At 42.4% G+C, this 22143-nt stretch overlaps 1 protein-coding gene across 2 annotated transcripts in view; it reads right to left on the bottom strand.

Moving 5' to 3' along the window:
* The window catches only part of LOC111871073, a 436676-nt gene that overhangs the window by 42870 nt on the left and 371663 nt on the right, over window positions 1–22143 (bottom strand). For both annotated transcript variants that reach the window (XM_023863850.2, XM_023863851.2), the window contains one exon: window positions 19124–19483. In XM_023863850.2, the coding sequence (XP_023719618.1) occupies window positions 19124–19235 (112 nt within the window). In that variant the 5' untranslated portion in view covers window positions 19236–19483. The remainder of the gene's footprint in view (window positions 1–19123; window positions 19484–22143) is intronic.

Genomic DNA, 22143 nt, shown 5'->3' with positions numbered 1-22143 from the left:
GGAACGTTACCTCTAGACTACGGAGGCCGCTATTCTTCATAGTAACGGTTTGAAAGCCTCAAATCTTACACTTAAACACATCCTTAATTTGACCGCTGTAATATTGTCTTGTGAAGGCTACACGCCATGAAGCTCCTATGTCCATCCAACTATTCCACGTAGGACGTGACATACAGCCGTTCTCAAGTCCTTTGCGACACTTAGTAACAAGCTTACCGTTTGCGGTAAGAAGCTATTAGTCTCCGCTCCAATCATAAAGCCGGAGGACAACCCCTTGTCGGCTGTCAGCCAGCGCTTATTCAGCATATTGCATGTAGCTCCCTTATCAGGAGTCATCTCTGTGATCCGGCACCCAGGGACGCATCATGCCACAGCACCGTAAGGAATACTTGTTTCATATTCAGTTCAGCAAAGCCTTGCGGTTGTTCAATAAATGAAAAGTTCTGGGAAGAACTAATTGACTGATTTCCTTTGATATGACACAGACTGCCCCCCCCCAAAATTAAGGGGGATACACAGACATATAAATTTTCCGTTAACAGCGATAGTTGGGACATACAGACACAAAAACAGCAAAGCAATTTCATATGTCTAAAAATTATGGGGACCAACATACAGACAGCAAGGCTATCTCATAAGCCTAAAAGAAATTGGAGGAGGGGACAAACATTTGATGTGAAAAGTTTCTAAGTCTAAAATTTTTGGGAATACACAGAGAGAGACGCAGAGACGTGGACGGATACACAGAGAAGTAGACAGAAAGGTGATCACATAAGCCTCATTTTATTTTATCTTTTTAAAACCAGAGCAGGGGGATAAACATGACTACGCTATACGAAACGTCAGCAGATGCTTTCAAACACTCAGCATCTTCTGGACAGGACATGGTATGGAAGGACACTGAAGCAAATCAAGGAAAGTCGCTTGGAGTTACGCATATGTTCAACATTTTCTAAAGCCTGTATTTGTGAGACTCACATTCAAGCTGAATTTGATGCTCTTGGTACAAGCAATATGTAAATAAAGTGATGAGAATTATGGTCTCCAAACCAGAAGACATATCTGAGGTTGCAGTCATTTGCATGGAATTCACAGAGAAGAAGTGGAGGTCGTAGTGAGAGACACTACACTTGGGGGGGGGAAAGAAACTATATCTCCGATTTTGAAGGTTCCCAGGCAGTGCCCGCTTGTCCTTCTGGTAAAAACAGAGCATATAATCGGATTTTTGTTTGTTTGTTTTGCTAACGTTGGGAGGGCTATATTAAGGCGAAATTTTGATGTTAACAATGGGAGGGCTGCATGTGAGGCATGCAGTGCTGAGGTTGCAGTCCTGTCTACCTGACATGGCGATGTCTCTGCTACCAGGTAGGAGAGACATCGCGTAATCTTTTCGTAACTTTGAATAAATACACTCTCGTTTCAGGTCAAATATACTTGGAGCGAGCAGAATTAGTGTGGATCATTACTTTTCCAAACATCTAGTCAAATTAAACACAAACGGCCCGAAGTTTATGGAAGGGTAAACAGGAGGGTGGGGCTCATTAAGCTTCTGTCACAATGCTGACCGCAACTTGTATTGATTTCAACAGTCCCTCTCTCACTCTAACTTTGTCCCATTTATTCTTTTGGCTGCGCCATAGCTCAAGCGGTTAGTCGCTGGCTTCCCACCGCGGCGGTCTGGGTTCGATCCCGGGTCTGGTCAAGTGGGATTTGTGGTGGACAAAGTGGCGCTGGGGCAGGTTTTCTCCGATTACTTCGGTTTCCCCTGCCAATCTTCATTCCACCAACTGCTCCACAATCACCCTCACCTATCATCTGGGGCTGGTACAATAGGCCAGAAGTGGCCGCAGTACAAGGGACTTAGTTCCACCCCACCAGCAATAAAAATATATTCTTTTAAATTGGATAGCGAGACAATAATGAAAATCGGGAAACACCAAAACTGAGATTCAGTGCAAGTCATGAAAAACAAGTTTGATCAACAAATATACGGGAGAAGACAACAGGTTCTAAACAGCAAGTCAGGATTTCCGTATATGTCAACTGATGTGAAACATGTCACAAACAGTACAAAGAGCAGGTTGCTTCTCTGCATCAGTTTCTTGTTCTATCTCTGATTATCTCTGTTCTTTCTGCATGGATATTGATTAAACTTTGTGTGGAGGGCTAACACTAAAGTTTTCAGACAAATTTAATATTAACAGCAGTTGTGAGATGTGAGTTCAACAGAAAATGCGCGTGTGTGCTTTCGGGCCTGGAGCAGTTGTGAGTTCAACAGAAAATGCGTGTGTGTGTGCTGTTGGGCCTGGAGCAGTTGTGAGTTCAACAGAAAATGCGTGTGTGTGCTGTTGGGCCTGGAACATTTGTGAGTTCAACAGAAAATGTATGTGTGTGCTGCTGGGCCTGGAGCAGTTGTGAGTTCAACAGAAAATGTGTGTGTGTGCTGTTGGGCCTGGAGCAGTTGTGAGTTTAACAGAAAATGTATGTGTTTGCCATAGAGCCTGGAGTAGCGTTCAGTTCAGTAGAAGATATTGCGTAGAACCGAAAGACTTTTTCTCAAATAGATATTTTAAAGTATACAGTAGCTAAACGTGAAATAGCTCCATGGAGCAGATCACTTCCTTTCTATGCTAGTAGTTACTCAGTTGATCCAGAAATCACCTGTTAGGGGTCGAAACAAGATATGCAAATTTTCTCGAAACTAGTTTTGGCTGTCAAACGCGCTTCATTCTTGTTCGACATTTAACCATCAGCAATGATGCACAGAGCAATACTCGATTTTATTTCGAAGGTAATTTACGTGTATTCAAGGTCAAAGTAAATGGGTAAGTACGTGGAGTGTCTTTGCACAATTTTCTTTTATTTTCTTTTATATCAAAACAAAAAGCAGATGGAATAGATGATAAACTAAGGTAGCTGTCCCTGTAACAGGCCGTGAAGGCCCACAGGATAATGAGACGTCGAGGCTCCCATATTCTCTCTAGACAATCGGCTCACAGATGGCTGTATGGCTGTCAGCCTTACGCACCGACCGCCCTTTACCCCCCAGGAAGATTCCTGGTACTCATTTCTGTTAGAGGCTAAGTCGGCCCCAGGGCCATAATGCGGCTGCAAGGATTAGGTCACTTGAAAAATCCACCTCATCGGGACTCGAACCCGCGACCTTCCGGATTGTAGCATAGTGCCTCAACCAACTACACTACCGCGTGCCCCAATAGATGATGATGGTGGCCGAAAATACCACGAAATTATAATNCCACATATACACGGTGCCAAATCCCAGAAGACTGCATTCTTTATAATCTGTAGTTGGAGATGAGAATAGGAACAACAGAGGGAAGACAGGAAGAGGATTTTGTGTCCGGTAGAACATTCGATTTTCTAAACCGTCTATACAAGAAGAAGAAGAAGAAGAAGAAGAAGGAGGAGGAGGAGGAGGAGAATGAGAAAAAGGAGAAGAAGAATTAGAAGGAGAAGGAGGATGAGAAGAAGGAGAAGAAGAAAGAGAATGAGTAGAAGAAAGAGAAGAAGAAGATTGGATATGTTTCTGAATTGTGATTATTGAGGAAAATGACAGTAGGTTTTCTGAGGAGAGAGCTTCTACGTAAATTGCACAAAGTTGTGGGTTGAGGATTTTCTGGGAACAGAAACCTACTGACCTTTGTTACAGAAGCCATTACAGTAAGATGACCGTGGGTCAGATGTTCAATTCCAGGCCACTTGATCACCACCTCGCATCATATCATCAGAATTCTTACAGTACACGAACAATACTTGTTCCCTCGGGGACAATGAAAACGTATCTTCTCTATTGTCTGCAACATCCAGCAATTCAGGCGCCATTTGAAGACGTTGAGCCTTTCCGCTATCCACACTTCATGCTCGTCCATTGTTTCCGGGGATTTACAAAAGACTCCATTACAAGTCTATCAAGCTGGGGGTTAGTATTTCAAGTATGAGAGGGCAGCTGCTTCAGAATAAACAACGGTGACGTCGAACATCAACCCCTCTGACACCATGACACATTTAACTGAGCGTAAGTGATCCGTAGGTTACTTAGCTACGCTCTTTCAACTGCATTGCTATATAGCATCGAAAGGATGAGGAAATTACAACAAATGATTAAATGATAGGTGTCAATGTTCACCTTACGAACTTCCCTTTCTTTGCTCTATTTATTATTTGAGAATTCATGTAGTAGATAAATGAGGTTTGTTGCATTTATTGGGAGGGTGCAGACTACAAGCGGGATCGGTTCACATGAGGAACTTAGGGGTGTTTTATGGCCACAAGGTCCACTGAATGATAATCCGTTCGTATGGTTAGCCCAACAAAATCTCGTTGATATATATGCAGTGTGGTTAAATTGTGCCTGTTTAAACTGGGAAAATTGTTAATGAATTTGTCCTTAATTTAGAGTCACCGTAAATTAAATGCTTTACTGTTTTGAGGACAATATGCTTGTTTTACAATTACGTATTCATGCAGTTTTATAGATGGTCCCGAATTGTGAGCTTAGTTTAGCGTGTCTTTTATTTTATTGCTAGTGGGGTGGGACTAAGTCCCTTGTACTTTGGCCACTTCTGGCCTATCGTACCAGCCCCAGGTGATAGGTGAGGGTGATTGTACAGCAATTGGTGGAATGAAGATTGGCAGGGGAAACCGAAGTACTCGGAGACAACCTGCCCCAGTGCCACTTTTTTCCGCCACAAATCCCACTTGACCAGACCCGGGATCAAACCCGGGCCGCCGCATTGGGAAGCCAGCGACTAACCGCTTGAGCTATGGCTCGGCCCTAGTTTAGCGTGCGTCTTTAACACCACGAGTGGCGTTGCGATTTTCTCGCCAAGAACTGGTTCAAAGCTCTGCTGAAACCACCTTTTCGAAATTGTTTATTCAAATTTTTTAATGTGTAACACGGAAATAGCGTGCTAACATGCGCTACTGGTGCAACACTCCTTGTATTACGAGTTTTCTGTTTTGTTTCTAAGTTAATTACTTTAGCAGCTTGTGTGACGTACTGTTATGTGGAGAGCTTTAGTTCCCTGCTCCAAGACGTATTTAACTTCCTGTTTAAATTCTGAATAAACCGATATCAGTAAGTTTCTAATTAATTTCTGTTAAAACCACATACTACCCTTAAAAATCAAATAGTACAACGTTTGATTCTGAAAACATCTTCTTAAATAAATCCAAATACTGCAACTAAATATTGAATAAACAAATAAATATAAATAAATATGAATTAATTAATCACGTCATAAAATTATAAATATGCCTTGGAGAGATCAGTGTCAAGTGTTATGCAACCCGTTGCGAGGCAGCTGCAACAGCTGGACTACAACAATTGAAGCGGGGGTGTTTTCTATGTGGTCCGTAGCGAAGAGTTATCTTTAAGAGACCTGGGGCAACCAGGACAGTTGAGCTCTGTAAGTGGGCTGAGAAGAGATGGCGCTGTAGTCGAGTAATTCCTTGTAGTTAAGAGTGATGTGTATAGGTAGGGTAAAAGATAAAGTTGTCCATGAAGGTGTATGGGGAGTGGATGTATAGATCCACATTTTCTTAACCTCGGCCTTAGCTGGAGGTGAGTGGTCAGACTCACGCCCCGGCCGCTTTAAACCTGGGGAAGAGCCCCCCCGTACCAATTGGATAGGAGATTGGTTGGACCCCAGAGCCGTTCTGGACGACTTGAAGGACAGAAAATTCTTGACTCTACCGAGATTTGAACTCCGGCCCGTCGGTCGTGCAACCCGCAGCCAGTCAGTCGCTATACCGACCATGCTACCCCCGAGTGGTGTGTATAGGTGATGAATAAATCCATTCACCAATCCATAGCCGTGTCTATATTTACTACTCGTATATTCTTAATATCCCCTCGTTGGTGTCTCCACGTTATCGTGGTGAGGGAGTTTTAGTATGCCAAGGACCCTGAGAGCTATGCCAGCGGTAGCGAAGCTACTGGCAGGGCCTCCCTTGCTGGACAGGTCAAAGGGTAGACATCAGACGAAGAGAGACACCAAAAACCAAAAACTGATGCCGGAAGCAGCGTCATCAGCAGCGACTTGAAGCACAGAGCAAATGATGCTCGAGAGGGTTCAAGTTCGTATTGCAACAGGCGTGACCAGAGTGGTTTGAACGGCTGTTGTACTGCGATGTGGACAGCAAATGGAAAAACTAACATATTATCACTTTTCCTGGATAGTCTCTTTCCAAAAACAGAGATACCATGTATGCGAGATGTTTCCTTTGGAGACAAAACAAACAGGAGGGGCGGATAGAAGTGCCCAGAAGACGAGGAAGAAGACGTAAGAACATACTGGATGACCTTGGGAGCAGAAAAGGATATTTTCATTTGAAGGAGAAAGCTTGAGATCGCATTAAGTGGAGGAACTGTTTTGAAAGAGACTGTGGACCTGTCGTCTGACAGATTACTGAATGAATCCTTAATACATGACAATAATGAAGACAGACAAATTGTAATATAAAGAGGTGCAATGTTAAAAGTTTAAGAGTGAATTCAGTTATATACCTGAATAATTTTAGTAGCCCACAGGCTACAGCAGCGGCTCCGGTCTAGAAAAACCGAAATTAACGGCCGTGGGGATTCGTTGGCTGACCACGTGACACCCTCTATTCGCAAAAGTTGACGCTAACTTCTCCGACAAGCGACAGTTGTTCGGCCGGTATAGTTCTCTTGTGGACTAAAGCCACGGAATTTGTTTGTCTGTTAATGAATAAACATTTTAATATTTATGGATGCGAGTGGTGGTGGCCTAATTTAAAGTGCGAAAATTTTGTGTTAAAGATATGATTACGATTAAATTCCTCATTCACAACATTTTTCTTGCAATGGCCTGACATTTTCCTCGTGGGACTGAGAAAAACCACGAAAATCCGCAGTCAGGATAGATGGTCTCTGGGTCGAGGTACGGATCCTAGGCATCTGGACTATGTTGCTGAATTGCTAACAATTAGACCGGAAGTTGGTGGAATTCCGTATCGATTGAGATTCCGAGCTACATGACAGTGGTCTTCAAAGCGGGTAACGGAAGCTGTTGGGGAAACAACATCGTTACTTGCTCCTAGAATTCAAATGAAGTGCAGACTTTTGCTACTTCCATGACGTGTACTGCACTGTTTTAATTGGTGAAGAACAAAGGGTCTTGCTCAGAGAGTCAGAAATCTCAGGTCGGGAGGTGAGAATGTCGAGACAACTATCGTGATGCAATGGAACTACATGAAATAGGCTTCTTCTTCAGATGCTGTACGTCACTCGGCTGGTATAGAAATTTCCCGCCCCTAATGGAACCCAAATATTCATTAACTGTGTTCATAACAACCCCTCAACTGTGCCAGGTGATAAGAGCCCACGACCATATAACGGATCTATTTAAGCACTACTGTGTGTAAGGCGATGCTGGATTTAAGACGGAAACAAATATGAAATAAATGAACTATTAATGCAATAGGATGCTTAAATACAATATTAGGAAAAGAAAACATTGGGAGCATTCGTCCTTCTATGACAATTCGAACTGAGGTGCTTATATTGTTTCGAAAGAACTTAATCAGGATCCATACTTCGTCTCCTGAGAAATTCTTTCCCAAACCAAATCATTTTGTCCTGCCTAGCACAGTCAAGGTGGTGTTTGTTATACCTTAACATCTCAACAAACAAATAAACCACTGAAGCGCGTTACAGAACAACTGACACTAGGAAACCACGCGGCAACGCAATCGTGAGAAAACTGGCATGCTCCGTTACCTGGAAGTTGAGTTTCTCAGTCTTGCCGCGAATTGCGTTGCAGTTTCTTCAATTTGCGCTGCTCCATTCAGTAACATGTGTTCAACTTAGGCTGATAACAATTTTCTGAAATTGCGGTTGCGTTGAGGTTGCCAGTTTCCTTGGTGTGCCCTCGGCCTAGATGTTTAACAATATATATTGACACTACGATACAATATTTGGCTTATCAGATGTAACAAGTCCATCAATTTCATCCACATCCTTTTTTTTCTTTCTTTCTTGGCACTACAGCCCCAGTGGGCCTAGGCCTACCTCCATGAACTCCGTTCAATTAGGTTTTTCTAGATCTTACACATTCGGTAGGACTCCTTGGGCGAGTGATCAGCTCGTCGCAAGGCCACATCCTTATATATATAAAATTCGAGGTTCTCACGACTGTTGATATTAAAGTTATAGTCGTCTCGGTTGTTACGCCACGAAGTTTGGTAGACAGACACAAATGTTTTGGGTCAGGCTGCTGCCTTCATCTTCAGGGTAGAAAAGTGACATGGAGTTACACAGACTCTGATAATCGTATTGTCTTGCATGTAGGTTATTTTTTCCTATGCTATATTACTCAGAATACGGAACATTTTCTTATAACTGTAATTGGGTGTCTATTTGTATGTAAATTTACCAACGAGAGTCAACTCCGTTTATCTAAAATGAAATTACTCGAATTTCACAGATGCATGGACGGATGGAAGGCTGTGTCAGCTTCACGCCACGTCAGTCTAATTGCCAGGGAGCTCCTCTTTCCTCAAAGGAATTCTAATGCACTTCTTGAACACAAGACTGCGCTGCAGGTCTCTAGATAGTCTGCAACTTTCACAGTAACTTCTTCTGGCATAAAAAAATGAAACATTTTTGTCCTTCACAATTTTTTCTTGGCATAAGGATTTCAGAAGACATGTCTGTAAGACAGGAGCGCATGTTTCCAGCAATCATTCTTTATTCTACGAGTTAGATCAGGGTTGAACGAATTGCCTGCAGGTAAGATGTGGCCGTAAACAATCTGGCTGGTCCACGGATTTGTTCGAATATTATTAAAAACGACAACTTGTATCGATTTTGGTTCTTCATTAAGCAGTAGATATACAGAAAATACCGTAAGAGCGAAGTAGGAGACATTTATAGAACCGTAATGTTTTGTACCCCTTACCCGTATTATTTTAATTTACCTCACCTACAACTGATTGCAAAAACGTAGAGCGAGGTCACTCCAAATTTGGTTTGACAACTCAGAGTTAAGGATACCATTTCCGAATTAATGCATTATTATATATCTGTCTGACGCCCCTGTGATCTAGTGGTCAGAGTTCCTGGCTACAGATCAAGAGGTCCCGGGTTCGATTCCCGGAGCTACCGGATTTTCTGAGAAGTAGTGGGTCTGGAACGGGGTCCTCTCAGCCTCGTGAGGATAACTGAATAGCTATTACAACTAAATAGCGGCTCCGGCCTAGAAAACCGAGATTAACGGTCGTAGGGATCCGTTGCGCTGACCACGCGCCATCCTCTATCCGCAGAAGTTGGCACTAACTTCGCCGACAAGCGGTGGTCGCTCGGTCGGCATATTTCGCTTGCGGACTACAGGCCACGGAGTGTTTTTATGTGTATGTCTCCTGATATACCAGTGAGAGAAACTGATAGGTATTTAATAGTGTTTAAAGTAGGCCTACATGGATCTTCCTGCTAAGATCTTAGGTCCAAAGTCACTTCCAAATGGCCTTACCACTCTGTCGCATTGAAAAAATGTTCTACCGTGGAGTGGACAATTTATTGATTCGTGTTTTAACATAACTATCCGTTGGTTAACGACATTAATTGAAGAACACCGTCTTCTGGGATGCGTCACGGTGTAGATCTTGTGTGACCCGACGTTTCGGAGGAACTTATCGCCTACATCTTCAGGGTAGAAAAATCCGCGAGCGAGGAACCAGCATGATCAGGTGACTGCAGACCTTAATTAGTTACACGAGATCAATCAGTAACTGAAATTATCGTTAATCGTTTACGGGAAATACAGGTTATGGGCTTAATTCTTTCCAGAAGTTAAAACTTTCAACCTAAAACCTTACTTTATAGCATTTAGAGACGCAGTTTTAATACATAAACTTTATAAGAATATATTTATGGAAACAGAGACAAATAGTGAATAAATAGAACATATACAAGTGCATAATTATGGAGATGACGGCTTGGAAAAATCATTCACTGAGAAGATCTTTCGTTTCTACACTCTTCGTTCTTTTCAATAATTTCCTGCTCGATTTGCACACTAATTGTTTTCCCCAGTTTGCTGTCTCTCTTCAGATCAATTTTAGGGTCCCTTGTTTTTTATCTTAACTTCTAAGCGAAGAAAAACAGTAAAACAATCACGAGAGCTCTTTCGACAAACAACGAACATGAAACATTGAAAAGGCAAGCCGGTCGAGCTCCAAACGCTCTTAAAACAGGGTGGACGATTGGTTGAGGTAAAGTGAAGCTACTTAGGAGGTTTCTGATTGTCAGAAAATGGCGGCCGGCTAACATCGCAGACATTTTTAATACAAGCAACGGAACATTATGAAAGGAGGACCGTTAATTGTAATATTGTTCATTGATAGCATTGAAAATCGAGGGATAACTCTTTTCAATAATAAGGCTTACTATCTCAAACATCGAATCTATACTTCATGTCAGATTATGTAAGGCTCATTTCGATGTATCACAAACAAACACACAGAAACAAAAGAAGAATAGCTATAAGAACATGGAAATATAAGTGCTGAACAACTGATTGATCGTGATTGATCCTGGTGTGGGGTGCATTCGATGTGCTACAGAGCTGTCTCCGTACGTCAGGTCGCTAAACGCGAGCCCGTGTAACCGTATGCGCAGTGTTAAACTTTATGGTTAGATGATGATGTAATGTTGGTATTATGATCGCATATTTACACTCGAGAATTAACTTTTTCCTCTACTACGTACATTTCCAAATGGATGTGTTGACTGAATCTTCCGGGATCGACGAGTAAGACTGATATTGCCGTGAGAACGTCACAAAAATGTCGGGGTTGCTCAGAGCCACAAATGACTTTAAGAGGAGCTACAAACCTAGATTTAACTGGATAAATGGTGGGAACAGTAATATATATTACCATTAATATATTTTATTGCTTTTCGTGAGGACGAGCGATTACTAGATACGTCTAGTGGGAAGACAACAATCGCAAAGTGATTGATATGCTCCTTACAGAAACCATCCAACCGGAGATACATTAGGTTTTCAGATGTGACAAAATTGTCACAGCAGTAGAGGAATTTCCTTTTTGCATATATTTACGAAAATGTCAATTAAATTAATTGCAGTATTTACTGGGTTCGACTCCTGGTAAGGTCAAGAATTTTCTCTTCTCGAAATCGCCCAACCCGGCTTTGGGATCCACCCAATCTCCTGTCCAATGGGTACCGGGGGCTCTTTCCCCGGGAGTAAAGCGGCAGGGGCGTGAAGCTCACCACTCACCTCCAGCTAGTGCCGAAGTCAAGAAAATGTGAATCCATACATCCACTCCCCCATACGCCTTCATGGCTTAGTGCTTAATTAGTCAAGCACAGGGACAACTTTACCTTTTACTGAGGAATTCAGGTGTAAAATAAAACACTGGAAGTTACCCCTCCATAAAGCTTACCAAGCGTTTTACATTATGCTATGCCAGATGGAAACTGGAGTGAAATTGCACTATCTTAAAACTATGAATCACGTTAATTTCAAACTAGATGAAAATGAAGAGGATCAAAGACAATTTCAAATATTAAAACTAAAATATATAACTTGAGTTCGTATACATGTTTTTGAGACGAGTAGTAGCCCTAACATTATCAACGCGAACCGTAACTCTCTTCAAGACGTACCAACTGCGTGTCTGAGATAGTAAGCTGTATTTCAATGTGAATGAGTTTCCTAAAAGTTTGTACCCTAAACTCTGTATCAGAGCAACCTACTAGAAATCTCACAAGAGCTAGCTCATATGTTAAGCCAAGTCTTATCTCTGTATAACTCCCTGCAGAGCTCGAGCTTCTTTGTTCGATCCACGATTTAGAAACTTCTACTGAACTGATGATGATGATAATAATAATAATAATAATAATAATAATAATAATTATCAGACTGTGTCTCTTTGTGGAACAGAAGGACAGATAATACATTCCTCAAAATTACTACGAACTTTACATATCTTGGAACGACGGTAACAAATCAAAATTTCATTCCAAATAAATTAAGAGGGTGTTAATTGCTACAATTCATTTCAGAATTCTGTGTCTCCTAGTCTTTTATCTAAAAAACGTAAAGGATAATATACAATGGACTATACTTACTTACTCATGGAGCTGAGCCCTTCTTGAGGAGCCGCCAATTCTGCAGCTACTCAAGAATTTCCCAGCATTTTATGCAACCCTAAGGTTAATTACTGTGTTCATAAGAGCCCTCCAATGGTCCCTATCCTGAGTCAGGTCAAACCAATCCATATCATCCCATCCTATCTCTCTAGGATCCATTTTAATATTGTCCACCCACCTGCACCTTGGTCTTCCCAGTGGTCTCTTTCCTTCTGACATTCCCACCAATATTCTATATGCATTCATCGTCTCCCCCATTCGTGCTACATGCTCTGCCCACTTCATTATCCTTGACTTGATCATTCTAATTATACTTGGAGAAGAGTACAAGAATATATAACGGTCTGTGTGTTACTACAGCGTTACTTTATGTTTCATTGTGCAAAAGGTCGCTGAGTTACTGCTTATTAGTGACCTTTATAGTTTGCGTTCTTCAAGGAATACTATTATGTTTATCAGATTAAACAGAACGGTAAGAGCAGAACATGTGGAATGTAAGGGGAGTTGAGAACTGCATACAAACTTGTAAGGGAGAGACCACTCTGGGACCTCGTCGCGCATAGGAGGAATGTTAAGGAAACCAATTTGTGTTTTCACAAAAATTAGCTGACTCAGGATAGGGCATTCGGAGCCAGAACAATGCAGTCCGCACTCTTACGCTCCCATTTACGCCCAAACATTCTCTTCAGATGGATCAACGAAAAGACGTCTCTCATCTTCCACCCGTGGTACATGCCTCGCCCTCTTTGAGTTTGTCGCTCTAACAATATTTAGCGAGTCGCACAAATTGTTAACCACTCATTTACGCATTTTTCTTCAGTTTCATATAAAGTTATCCCTTCCATGTTAAGGAGCGGGGATAGCGTAGTAGTTATAGCGACTGGCTACGGGCTGGACGACTGTGAGGTCGGAGTTCAAGTCTCGGTAGGGTAAAGAATTTTCACTTTTCGCTCTCGTCCAGACTGGATCTGGGGCCCACCCAGCCTCTTATCTAATGGGTACCGGGGGCTCTTTTCCCGCGGGTAAAGGGGCTGGGGCATGAAGCTGACCATTCACATCAAACTAGTGCCGATGTCAAGAAAGTGTGGATCTATACATCCACTCCCCCATACGCCTTCATGGCGTAGTGCTTAATTAGTTAAGCACAGGGACAATTTTACATTCACCTTTTAAACGTTGTCCTCGTATCTGAATGCTTGTATGCTGAAAGCATTTTTGTGGTGTGTTTGTTAAAATATTATTTTGGGCCAAAATTTAACAAAATTACATGGATAACATTATTTTCCAAACGCGTACCGAATTACAAATTCTGAATACCCTGTTGCATAAAGTGTTCAAGAAACCCAGGCTTCACTTTTGCCTGCCTAAAACGCAATATGAAACTAGGAGTCTACCCTTTGCCATTTGATGAACTAACTAAATCAGCACTCTAACTGATCCTCTGTGGTCCCTTCCAGTACCGGACTCATATTAAATATCCTTGGCCCATTACAAATGTCATTAACTTGAAAACGAAAACAGACAAAGTAAAATTGCATGCGGTATTGTGTAACCACAAAGAGCTTTGTTGCAGATGTACGTGCACTGAATATATACGCATCTCTGACTGCTTACTGTGTTGACTGCGCGGTGCCAGCGTTATTGGCTCGGAGAAACCAATAAACAAGTTCGTTTTGTTTCCGAGTTCAATTGACAGATGGTGCTGACAGTGCTTCAGTTGCTGTTTGCGGCAGTGCATTTGTCGTCAGTAAGAGAAGAGATGAACAGTTAACAGTGTGGAGATAATGAGGACAACACAATGATTTTTTTTTTGTTTGATCATGCAGCGTACTTCAAAGTTCGAAGCAGAAACAGTTTTGATTAAAATGTTCAATGAAAATTTGAAATTATACAGTTATCGTAAAATGAAAAATTCGTGATCAAGCATGTCCAGTGACAGGGAAAAATTGAATTATGTATTACGAGGAAAATAACTGTTCCAAAGAAGCCACGAGTAGCAGATGAAAGATTGAAAAGTATTTATTCTTTTGCTACCCCATGGAATATCTCTTCCGGCCTCGTCTGTCTGATTCAGAATGAAACCAGAAACAATGGAAAGGGTTAGCATAACGATAATGTCTAATTGGAACACCAGATATCCCGACAGAGGTTCTTCGTGATTTTCCTCAGTTCCTACAGAAAAATGCAATTTTTTTTTATTGCTAGTGGGGTGGGACTAAGCTCCCTTGCACTGCGGCCACTTCTGGCCTAATGTAACAGCCCCAGATGATAGGTGAGGGTGATTGTACAGCAATTGGTGGAATGAAGATTGGCAGGGGAAACCGAAGTATTCGGAGAAAACCTGCCCCAGCGCTACTTTGTCCACCACAAATCCCACTGGACCAGACCCGGGATCGAACCCGGGCCGCCGCGGTGGGAAGCCCGCGACTAACCGCTTGAGCTATGGCGCGGCCTCTGCTTCATAGGGAAGAGCCAGGATAGCGCAGTCGGTACAGCGACTGGCTACAGGTTGAACGACCGAGGGGTCGGAGTTCGAGTCCTGATGGGGGCAAGAATTTTAACTTTTCTATCTAGTCCAGACCTACTCTGGGGCCCACCCAGAGTACCTGGGGATATTTCCTTGGGAGTAAAGCAACCGGGGCGTGAAGCTGATCATTCACCTCCAGCTAGTGCTGGACTTACACCGAAGAAGTCCATTGGACACAGATTTCTGGAACCACCTATAGTATCAAATTTTTGCATCTCGCTCTGGAGGGTACGCACGGCTGCAGTTTGGTCTTTATTTGGTTTAATGCAAGAGGTGGCTTCACATCTCTCCAGAATGCGAACTTAAAATTAATTTTTCGTGCTACGTTCATATATGTAACTGAAACACAGCGACGTGAACTTCTGTAACTAGAATAAACTAATTAAATGTATTTTCTTACAGTAACGTGGACGTCCAGCGTCGTTATATGACGTGCTGTACTTCGCCGTGGTATATGTTACACAAGCCTACAGGGGAAATGCATTCAGTGCCACAGGAACAACGCATCCTCCGTTCCTCTCCTCGTAGTACAAACGACTGCCTTCTGTTTCCGAGACTCCAAACACTGACCCCATTCCAGAGTAAATATTTGATTTATTTTTGTAACCACTTACTTACTTACTTACTTACTCATGGAGCTGAGCCCTTCTGGAGGAGCCGCCAATTCTGCAGCTACTCAAGAATTTCCCAGTATTTTATGGAACCCGAAGGTTCATTACCGTGTTCACAAGAGCCCTCAACTGGTCCCTATCCCGAGCCAGATCAATACAATCCATACCATTTCATCCTATCTCTCTAAGATCCATTTTAAATTGTCCACCAACCCACGCCTCGGTAGTCCGAGGCTTTGTGTTCAATTTCGTAACAGGCTTATATTTGTACGGCGAGGAGTTATTAGCCCCATGACCAACCCCCAAAGTGGAGGACTACCCCTTGTCTACTGTCCGCGACTGCTTATTCAATATATTCGCAGCTTTCCTCCATATTCTGTAAACATTTACAGTTCAAAGTTGTATGTGTGTGTTAGAATAAGCTTTTACTCATTTTATGTATTTCTCCCAATAGCAATATATCTCTCTTCACTCTCTCAGTCTCTCCCGCAGCTTTGCGTCACATCCTCCCATGGTGAAATGTTCAGCTGTGACGTCACGTGGGCAAAGCTACAAATCACAGAGGAAATAAAGCGAAAGCTGGCAGCAGCTAAAGCTTCTAGTCGACTGACCAACGCTCGGATTTCGGAGTTAAAACTGGGGATTTCTTAACTGAGCCCATGACAAACAATAAACATGCATGGGTTTATTTACAGGGCGAGAACATGAGACTGAGCTCGGAAGTTTCAGCGAATATGGGATCAATGGAGAGTAGGTGGGAAACGTGGGGCACTTCTCTGGGTCTTTCGTTTAATTGACCTCAGTTCCCCAAATGCAGGCTTCAAAATTTCAACCCTTGGTAGGGATGTGATATAAGCTGTCTCCCTATATTCAGGCTTGCAGCAACTGAAGGGATAAAACCGTGGTCATACAACGCGGAGGTCACATGCTCGACTCTGCATTTTTCCATATTTTTCTTTCTTTGGCGTCAGTAAATATTTAAAATGTAACGATTCGCATATTTAAAATTGATGTATTTGTAGTAAGTCCATAAACGTTGAGGCCGCGCCATAGCGCAAGCGGTTAGTCGCTGGCTTCCCACCGCGGCGGCCCGGGTTCGATCCCGAGTCTGGTCAAGTGGGATTTGTGGTGGAGAAAGTGACGCTGGGGTAGGTTTTTCTCCGAGTAATTCGGTTTCCCCTGCTAATCTTCATTCCCCCAATTGCTCCACAATCACCCTCACCTATCATCTGGGGCCGGTGCAATAGGCCAGAAGTGGTCGCAGTAGAAGGGACTTAGTCCCACCCCACTAGCAATAAAAAAAAGAAGAAGAAGGGTTCCAAAAGAGCATGGAAAGGGGTAACTTAACGTACAGCACCGAATGTGAGGTGACAATTTTTGTGAAGTACGAGCGAGAGAAGACGCAGGACGTCGGCGTAACCAACTTTCACACGAGGTCAGGTTACAACTGCAAAGAGACGGATGAAATTATTAAAAACTTTGAAAGGACAGCCAATTCCCTGACTGAAAGTTAAGCAGGGATCTTCAGTGCATACGTACGAGTTTTAACTACTCCGCAAACTTTGGTACTTTGAATTTACGGGGAAAAAACGAAGACAAATTAAAGAACATAGGGAAAATAATTTAAACTTTCACTGTCTAACAGTTTAATTCCAATTAATTTTACGATAAAAAACAGAGAAATATTTCAATTAGAGGATAAAACTAACAGTGAAATTGGGCTGAAATGAAACAAATGACCCTAATTTTATCTAACGACAATGATCATATCAACACGAAGGGATACTTAAACTTCTCCTTACAGATAAATTTGGGGGCTTTCATTGCTTAATGTCAAGAGCTTTTTGTACAGAAAGTAACAAGAAGCCAAGAGGATGTAGTAGGACTACTGCCTTTAGTATAGAAGGAAGTAAAGCAAGTGAGGCACACGACTAGTGACACATGACTACTATGTGACTGACAGAAGGATGTGTCACAATGTGTATGTCTCGCAGATAACACTTTGCATGTTGCTAAATAATTGCTACAAGCTTGTGGTTCAGTGACCGTACGTTGCTGCAACAAGGGTTACGAGATTAGAACGCTGTAGTTCATGTGTCCAGGTTCTAAAATATGGACTTGTCCTGCAATCACAACAATGCGGCAGATGTGCGCTATAAGATTGGCACGGCGTTATGTTTCAACAGTAAGGCCTGCCTACTGTGTGATAACAGGTCTCGGTTATACATTTCGTAAGGTTCTCATTCACTTACAACTTCAGCATATTTACACATTTTCACAAGGTTAAAAATAAGATCTACAATTTTGTGACGATGGTACATTAGTACAAATATTATGTTTCTAGTCATTATCCACAGTCTTGTCTTTTTCTAAAAACACCGACTTGTTTATTTTTGAAAACAAAATGTTTCGGAGACTGGATTCTGTCTCCGTCTTCACGTAAAACTTACTTCTCTGGTGAAAGGCATCACAGTGCGGAGTTTTAATAATTTAATATTTTCTTAACTCTCGCAGGCGGTTTGTGCTGTGCTCGTCTTATATACACTCTCTGGTGTCGGTACAGGTGTCCGGAGATAGGGACTAGTTCTATCGTTTGGGCCCAACTGAGTAGGTTTCACCAGAAGACGGAGACAGAATCCAGTCTCCGAAACGTTTCGAAAAGTAAGCAGGACGGTTTTTAGATAAAACAGGACGATTGATGATGTCCAAAAACCTAATTTTTTTATTTGCACAGTATATTCACTTTTTCTGCCCCCTCTTGCCTATTAACTTATTCAGTCATCACTATAAAATACACCTGTCTACTTACTGCCCGTTATTCTCATGCAGGGCCCAGCGAGGTATGCTAATTATGTGATGATGTCATGAAAATGTGTGAAAGAGACATTAGTTAATCTGTACTCTTTGTATCCTATGCGTGCGATTAAAGTACTGTTATGTTTTAGTAACTGTGTACGCAACGATAATATATGATATATTAATTATAATCAACCAACTGTTTTTATTCCTTATTAAATATTTTGATAGCAAAAGGATTTGGAAACCTTGTATTAGAGCCCATTTCTTCAGGCAGCAGAATATAAAGTGAAGTAAATTTATCCCGCCATATAGACGTATGGGAGAGTGAAGATATAGCTCCACAATTCATATCCTAGTCACTGGATGTAGATAAATGATAAGCTTCACGGTCCCGCCGCTTTAACCCCGGGAAAAGCGCTCCTGGAACCAACTGTTTTGGAGTCTGGGTGGGCTCCCAGAGCAGGTCTGGACGTTATGGAGAAAACTACGTACTTCCTCTGCACGAATCGAAACCTGTTTGCTCGTCCGTGAAGTCCGTAGTTTACTGTTACATCAACTGAGCTATCGAGGCTTTTTTCTGTTAGCTAGTAAGTCACTTGACTGAGCATAATATTTAAAACCTTAAAAAAAATATTCGCTGCCCATGGAAATCATAGTTTCGACAGGACCTGTCAGTCACTTCTTCAAATAATTCGTTAACCTACCAGTTCGTCTATACAACAGCGACAGTTGTCAGTATGATGACTAGAATCCTGACTTTATAATCGGCTTTGATTTAAGGCAGAAACATGCGTTTCTTAAAGCGTCCAAGTCGAGCGTAAATGGAGACTTCAGGTTCGTGAAAGTTATGAAGATTGCATGCGAGTGTTTATCGTCTTGCTGGCCCTCAGCACGTGAGGTATTTGGAGCCTCAGATTTTAACGAAAATTTAAATTTTCTGAGAGAATTTAAATACATATTGCGAAACAGAAATTCTTAGAAATGTTACGTCACAAACATTAAGGAAATGTTTCTTGTACTTACTATTTCCATCTACATATATGGGCGTCCAGGAAACCTGTGATATTCCGGGTATCACCCACTGCAGCAGGAAGACGAGTAGGGAGATGAAGTAGCAGCAGACTTGTGCTTCCATCTGGCGGCACGCTTCTCACTTACTAGTACGTATTATCGGACACAAGATAAGAAATTATCAAGAAATCAAAGAAATCCGAAAAACACGTGCGTCCCAAATGGTCTAACTTCCAAAGTAAAATAGTTTCAGTAGACGTATTCATTAAAACAACTTAACGAGAAGAAACCAGAGGGTCAGCTCTCGGTAACGGCTTCCATCACTGGTTTCCTTCAGCTTTCTGGTTTTGATGTGCTCTTTTTTCCCATTTCCTGAAAAGAAGGAATGATATGTCACAAATGATGTCAAAGAAGGCTTTTTGAACAATATATATATATATATATATGATTTTCTGCAATATTCTCCGTTGTATACAATGCAAACTAGAAAAAAGAAAGACCCACACAGGATAGGCAGGAAACATAAAAGTAGGTTTGTGCCGAAAAACTTATATCCCACAACATACAGACCAAAATTCTAGGATTATGTGTATAAATTTACTCTGCATTCCATGAAAACCATGGCACAAGGATGTAATGGACAGTGGAGTATAGCTCCACGCATTCTCATACTATCTGAGTGGTGAGTGGTTAAATTCATGTCCTGCCTGCTTTATACGCGCGGGAAAGGCGGGTGCACCAATTAAACAGAATGCTGGGTGGGACCCAGCTTGTCTGAGAAATATCTGCCCCTGTCGGATATGTAGCCCGCATTTCTGAACCGTCGAGCCCGCAGCCAATTCACTACACAGAGAGAGCCATGGCAACAATTTTCAGTACATATTCGATGACTATGATAAACTTATCTGCGACATTAACACTGCTACTGACAACGTTGGCAATAACATGAAAACGGAAGGATGATTTGATTGACACCATGTTCGCATTCTGATAACAGTGAAAGGAATATGATATGACGTCATACGCATGTTACAATGTACCATTTCAACCAATAAAAACAAGGATTCAGAGCGAACATACAACCGCTTTTATGTTTTAGCGACNACTGTAAGAACTGCGAAACGCTTTTCGCAAGGCGCGAACATTTTGGGTAATGCCTCACGCTCTCCAATCTCAATTTTGAGACACTACACATATGTTAGTTTTTTCACTGATTCTTAGCCTCGTTGGGCCCTGGCCTCTGATTTTCAGTGTCATGATCATGTTTACAGACGGTAGGATCCTTTGGACGAGTCGTCAGCTCGTCTCAAGGCCTCTACCTAACCGCAGGACAACACAAGCACAGAATAAACGCATATACACACTAAATATCCATGCCCTGAGTGGAATTGGAATGCATGATCCCGAGTTTCGAGAGAGACAAGACATGCCTTAGACCGCTCGGCTACTGTGATCGGCAGTGTATAAGAATAATATATAAGAATTCAGTGCGTACCTCACAGGAAACAGATCCGAACCCACGATCCTGGCTTCAGAGAGAGCGAAGACAGTGCATGCCTCAGAACGCTCGGCTACCGTGAAGGGCAGTGTATGAGAATAATATATAAGAATTCACTTCGTACCTCACAGGAAACAGATCCGAAACCACGATCCTGCCTTCAGAGCGAGCGAAGACAGTGCATGCCTTAGACCGCGCGGCTACTGTGACCGGCAGTGTATAAGAATAATATATAAGAATTCAGTGCGTACCTCACAGGAAACAGATCCGAACCCACGATCCCAGCTTCCGAGCGAGCGAAGGCAGTGTATGCCTTAGACCGCTCGGCTACCGTGACCGGCAGTGTATAAGAATAATATATAAGAATTCAGTTCGTACCTCACAGGAAACAGATCCGAACCCACGATCCCGGCTTCCGAGCGAGCGAAGACAGTACATGCCTTAGACCGCTCGGCTACCGTGACCGGCAGTGTGTTACTGTATCAGCCAGATGTGTTCCGCTTGTTGAAAATGACAGCCTAGGAGAACAGGATGGGACGGACATGTAGCTAAGGTTAGGGGGACGAAGAAGTCCTACAGGATTTGTGCTGGGCAAACCACTTGCAAAATCTGAGGATCACATAAACCTGCATATTAGGAGATAGGTAGTAAGGATGGGAGGTGGATGCAACTGGCTCAGGATCGTGTCCGATGACGTGGTTAGGTATTGGCTATTTGGAGCGAGCGAGGAAACAGGGTGAGCAGATGCATGCAGATATCTACTCAAGCTGGTTCTTCGTTAGCGGATTTTATACCCTGAAGATTGAAGCGGTACGTTCCTCGAAATGTCGGTTTACACAACATCCACACGGAACCACATCCCAGAAGACGGAATTTTTCATAATTTTCTCAATTTAATGTATTAATTTTTTAATACCTTAGCAATTATAGATTTCGCCTTGTTTTCCTCTAAATTTTTCCGGAAAACGGGACACCAGAGGGTATGGTGCTTGTGTCCATGTGGTGGCTCGGAGGGCGTTAATGTATTCAGAGCATGCGCCCAGGGAGCTCCGGTATCTGTCTTTTCACAGAGGTCGCCTTTGTTGCAATGAGGTATGGATTACAAAACGAGACAGCAGATCATAGAGTTAATGCAGACACGGGAGAGGAGATGTCAGTGGGCTCGGGAACGTGCTCAGAAAGCCAACAGAATTTGGAAAGAAAAAACAGACAACTCTATCTTAAATTCATGATATAAGATAGTACAAAATCAAATAATAAAATTTAATCAATTTATATATGCGTTATGCAGTGGCCGCCTCTGTGGTGTAGTGGTCAGAATTCCTGGCTACAGATCTAGAGGTGCCGGGTACGATTTCCGGGCTACCATAATTTCTGAAAAGTAGTGAGTCTGGAACTGGGTCCACTCGGCCTCGAAGAGAAAATTCTCAAACAAAAAAGAAATTGTTTTAGTCGGCAAGCGAACTATACCGACTGAACGACCGCCGCTTGTCGGCGAAGTTAGTGCAAACTTTAGCGGCTAGAGGGTGTCGCA

The sequence above is a fragment of the Cryptotermes secundus genome, unplaced genomic scaffold (genome assembly GCF_002891405.2).
Source record: "Cryptotermes secundus unplaced genomic scaffold, Csec_1.0 scaffold73, whole genome shotgun sequence".
Lineage (NCBI taxonomy): Eukaryota > Metazoa > Arthropoda > Insecta > Blattodea > Kalotermitidae > Cryptotermes > Cryptotermes secundus.
The sequence above is the reverse complement of the archived record's forward strand: the minus strand, read 5'-3'. Positions and strand labels throughout refer to the sequence as shown.